Genomic DNA, 5,337 nt, shown 5'->3' on the forward strand with positions numbered 1-5,337 from the left:
AAAAAATCATCCACCGATGTAGGACAATTTCTTTTGTCAATCAACACAAACAACTAATTTGGGAATGAGGCACAGCATATTCATGAAAATGCAACATTTTTTTGGATCTTCTAGTAGTTGTAAAACTGGGGAAATTATTAAAAAAAAATATTTCTTCTTGTTTTCATTGTAATATACTGTCTTTGGGAGGTCAATATTAAAAGATACAAGGGAGATCCTTGTGCAAATGTTTGTTCAAGACCATAAGACAATACTTGGTTATCAGAGGCAGCATATTGACAAATTCATGAATCTTTGTTATCATCCAATCACAGTATGTAAGACAAAAGAAAGAACCAAATACATGTCTAAAGAAACTATATGATTGAGTAAATTCAAGAAGTATAGTTCCTGATCGAATCCGATGGGGTTCCATGGATTCTCCAAATCCAATCCGAAAAGCTATTGGATTGCTGGTGCAATAGTTCTTATCATCATTCTAACAATTATCTTAAAGAAGTTAGCTGTTTATCTAGATTCTAAAGGCAATAAGCAGTTTTCAAAAACAAAACCAGATGAAGAAAATCAAGTTGATGAAAAGTCCAGAAAGATCAGTATTGATTGTAATGCTACTATAAGAACTTATCCACTAGAAGAGTTGAAGATGGCAACAAAAGATTTCAAGATTCGGATTGGCGTTGGAGCAACTTCATATGTTTATCTTGCTGAGCTTGAAGATGGAAGATTAGGTGCAGTGAAGCGTGTCATGGAGGAAAGAGGTGGCAAAACAAAGATGTTCTTGGATGAAGTCTCGGTCTTGCTTAGAATATCACATCCAAATCTGGTCGGGTTAATGGGATTTTGCTTGGACAAAGGTAATCAACTTTAATCTCTCCTAAATTACACAAGTTTTCTAAATGTTATCATATATATTATAGTGAAGACAAAGAAGACTTAATCATTGGCTGAAATCAAAGCCAAGAATGAAATATCAAATGAGATGAAATTAAAACTCTCTTTTGGTCTGTTTTTTCTGGATATTGTATTTGGTATTATCCTTATTCTTTGGTTTGAGCATTAAGAAACATGTATGGAGTATTCTTCACAATGTTTTCAGCTGTTTTCTATTCTCCAATACACTCCCCCTCCACACTTCGCAGTAAAATGACTAAAATGATAAACCCTCTTTGGATTATATTTGTGGATAATAAACTTTAACATTATTATTGCTGGCATGAGGCTTAAGCTGCATGAAAATGAATACATTAACAATGTTTCGGACATTTGTAAATTTTTCCATTAAAATTATCTGCGCCTATAAAGGGAAGATGTTGAAGCGTGTGACTATTTCATCTGAAAGTTTAAACTGTTATAAAAAGAACACTTTTTATTTACTAAATTATGTCTTTAATGCGCCCATCACATGTGGGCCTGATTTATTTTATGGATCAAAAACGTGAAAATTGTAGCGGTGAAACTAAATATTAGATAACTGTTCAGATACTTGAATGAACAGCAATTGTCTTAAGTGGTAGATGATACCAAGGAAGATGACTTCCCCGTGGGGTTGGGAGTGGAGTAGAAAGAATATTCACCAAGAAAATCCCAAAAGAAATACATCAAAGGGAATTTTTATCCGAATTAAACGAAGCTTCCATTGGTTATATATTGAAGAAGAGACAAGTGCACTTGTTGGTGAACTAAGAAAAACCCATCAAGTTGCTTTTGCTGTCATCTTCCTTTTGTTCCAATTATTGTCTTTTCTTATACTATAAGATAAACGTAATGCTTCATACTCACCAAGAAAATCTCAAAAGAAAAACATCAAAGTGAATTTTTGGTCAAAATGAAAAAGGGCTTGTATTGGCTCTATATTGAAGAAGAGACAAGAGTATTTGTTGGCCAAGTAACAATAAAAACCCATCACGATCCTTTTTGCTGGCCTCTTCCTTTTGTCCCAAATCCAAATTATGTTACTTTCTGATATCATAATATATATATATATGTCGTGCTACAGATATGATTCAAATTCAGCTCCATTTATAAATTAAAGCAGGAGAACAATTACTACTTTTGGAGTATGTTCCTAACAAAAGCCTTTTTGAGAGGCTGCACACATACCATGGGCAATCCTCTGGTGTACTATCATGGTCTAATCGTCTAAACATTGCATTAGACGTTGCTCGTGCTCTCGACTATCTCCACTCAGTAGCTGACCCTCCTGTCATACACAGAGATGTCAAATCATCAAACATACTGTTAATCGACGACGATCATGCCAAGCTTGCAGATTTCGGGCTATGCAAATTAGGCATTGATGCTGTAAGCGCAAGCACTCCTACTAAAGTAAAGGGTTCACTTGGTTATGTTGACACTTATTACCTTAACACGGGGCTAGTGTCACCAAGAAGTGATGTTTATAGCTTTGGAGTGTTACTTCTCGAGCTCATTACGGGGCTCAAGTCGGTGCAGGGCTCGATGACACTTGCCGAATGGACTGAGGAATGCAGGAAAACTGAGAATGTGGAGGTGCTAACTGGTATGTTGGATCCAGAACTCAATGGTAATGTAGATATTGAACAGCTAAGGGATTTGGTTGATGTGGCTAACTCAGCTTTGTTCGAAAATTCTGAAGCAAGACCAAATATGACACAGATTGTCCAGAGAATTTCAAGTTGCATGGAGCCTTAGCCTTTACCCGAATTACCTGTATAGAACTAACAAGTGTTTATAATTAGTACCTTTTAGCTTTTCTGAACATAAATGTAAAACCACCTATCTAGGCAACCCCTGTATAGCCATTTTTTTATATAGGAACTCACCCTAAGTATTATATTCTGCTTTACTTGTGAAGCGATCTGAATACTTAATCCAAAACCTTAAGGTAATAGGTGAAGTGGTTCAAAATCTTTACGAACATTAAATTTCTCAGTTTTCCAATCCTTACTGTTTTGGTTTTCTAATCATCTTTGAAGTATTAGTAGCAAGATGAGTACAGTACTCAATATGCATCATTACTGCACCGCTAAAATTGGACTGTAAGTTGTATGTACATCTATGTGTTCTTATGTCTATATGTTGTCACCCTTTCCTTAGCTTGTGAAGGTTCTCATCTTCCAAGCTGCAATTCCTTAGATGGATAATATTTATAGCTCACATCAAAAGTTTCTTAATCTAGTTCCTTTCGGATTATAAACCTAGCTTGGTAAGTAAAAAGATCAAATTAACTTGGTTCAAAAATTACATCTTAGTTCATCATATGCTAAAATACTTGACAAGCACACACATATACACTTCTTCAAACCAATTCAAGTAATAAATAGGTAAAGTGAACTTGCTATCATCAATTCATCTTTTAAGATTTGCTTGAGATGATCAGCTAGTTTGACTATTTTTCATAAGCAAATTGAGATCTTTAAATAGATACCTTTGGCTAATAAGACACGTACCAGTCATTGCCTCTTCGATTTTACCTTGCTTTTTCCAAACAAATTTTCTGTAAAAACAAAAATTTACTCCACATAATATTGCTAGATAGCAGAAAGTTTTTTTGTCAAACGAAAGGAGGAAAGAAATTAAACAGGCAGTGAAGAAAGTGAGGTTCAACTTTCTATTGCAGCGGCAAAGGGAATATTGGAGCAACACGTTCACCGGAAGTTAAGCTCCCGTTCGGCCATAAAATTTGGAGTTTTTTTTTTCAAATATCTGCTTGTTTATAGATTTAATCATTTTTTGGGTAGATTTTGAAAGCAAAATCTTCAAATCCCAAAAATAGCACTAGAGTAGTTTTTGAAGTTTCTCACTCGCAAAAGTTCAAATTCATTTCAAGTAAAATGCATGTTCAACCACTATTTCAACTTTCAAAAATAATTTTTCATCTCATATTCAAAAACTCATTTTTTTCAAGTTTCAACCAAATATATGTCCAAACACTAGTTAAGAATATGGTGGGCACGGGAGCAGTTAGTTTATTGACGAAATTTGTCCCTACTTTTAATGTGATTGTCAATTTAACAAATACAACAATACTCTTTGTTTCAATTTTTGTGTCTTAGTTTGACTCGAAATTTAAGAAAATACGAAATACTTTTAAATCTTGTGGTCTTAAATGTATCTCCATACTATTAAGTATTTTTATTTAAGTTCTTTTCTTTCTAACATGTGGAATAGAATAACTCCTTTGTGAATTACTATGTTTCCTTGTCTTCATGAGTTCAGTTAGTTGATCGAGAAAGTGGCTCCGTAGTTTTTCATTCACCAGGTCCGTAAAATGGTTTGACTTCATAAATTCAATAAGATTGGGGATATGAAAAGAATGGGAGTACCAAAATATCCTTAAATTTTATGGTATTAAATGTCATGTGGAATATTTGAGAGTTAAAGAGTTACTAAATATAGAAACTGACATTATTTTTTAAACAGACTAAAAAAGAAAGTAAGACACATAAACTAAAATAGAGAGAGTGACATTTTGATCCCGCGATTTTTGATTTAAGTTCTTTAATAGCACTTTGTGGTGAACTATAAGTTATGTCCACCACTCCCACTATTTCTCTTCGTGATGTACATAACGCCTCATTACTCCTTACTATTAAAGGTGTCACCACCCCAATTTCCCCACCTTAGGATGTCGTGATGGCACCTAGTCTTAGGTAAGCCTAACATTCATTGATAGCTTAATAGAACTTAACAACTAAGATAATAAGATAACTCGATAAAACTCATATTAACTCCAAAACAGAACATCTGTAGCAAAATTCTCAAAATCGGTGGAACTAAGTCATAAGCTCTACAAAGATAGTCTAAGAACCTCTAATACATCACTGTCTGAGTAGAAGATAAACAACAGTAAAAGTAATGGCGGAAGGTGACTTCGAGGCCTGCGAGCGCCAAGCAGGTATACTTTGAAGTCTCCGGAATGTATAGCCAAATCTCTGATGCCTAGCCTGAGATGAAGTACTTTGATCTGCACAAAAATGTGCAGAAGCATAGTATGGGTACACCACAATGATATCCAGTAAGTATCAAGCCTAACCTCAGTAGAGTAGTGATGAGGCCAGACCAAGACATCTACTAGAATAAGAGGAAATGAACATGGCATAGCATAAACAAATAATGGGAGACGAAGAAATAAGTGACTAGATAAAGTAGTTCAATAATGTAAGCTAACAACGGAGTTTAAAACAATAAAGGCAACAAGGAGTAAACACATGATAAGAACACCAAGAAATCAATACGGAGTAAATACAAGTAAGGCAAATAAAGAGATAACAAAACTGTTCAACCAACAAGCCTCTTCAACATAAAATGTACAGCAAGAATCACAATCGAGGTACCGCCTCGTATCCATATTTCAAT

The 5,337-nt window shown here is 34.6% G+C and overlaps 1 protein-coding gene across 1 annotated transcript; it reads left to right on the top strand.

The window, feature by feature from the left end:
* Positions 1–403: 403 nt before the first annotated feature.
* LOC104237935 (probable receptor-like protein kinase At1g49730) lies at positions 404–2,670 on the top strand. Its single transcript, XM_009792170.1, has 2 exons — positions 404–854; positions 2,036–2,670. Exons 1-2 carry the CDS (start codon positions 404–406, stop codon positions 2,668–2,670), a joined length of 1,086 nt encoding a protein of 361 aa, XP_009790472.1.
* Positions 2,671–5,337: the final 2,667 nt, after the last annotated feature.

This window comes from Nicotiana sylvestris, chromosome 8 (genome assembly GCF_000393655.2).
Source record: "Nicotiana sylvestris chromosome 8, ASM39365v2, whole genome shotgun sequence".
NCBI lineage: Eukaryota > Viridiplantae > Streptophyta > Magnoliopsida > Solanales > Solanaceae > Nicotiana > Nicotiana sylvestris.

Excerpts from the sequence above, each read along its gene's own strand:
- LOC104237935 (XM_009792170.1), top strand. The coding sequence starts at position 404 with ATGGGGTTCCATGGATTCTCCAAATCCAATCCGAAAAGCTATTGGATT. Across the intron at positions 855-2,035 it reads GGGATTTTGCTTGGACAAAG|GAGAACAATTACTACTTTTG; the intron begins GTAATCAACTTT and ends AAATTAAAGCAG.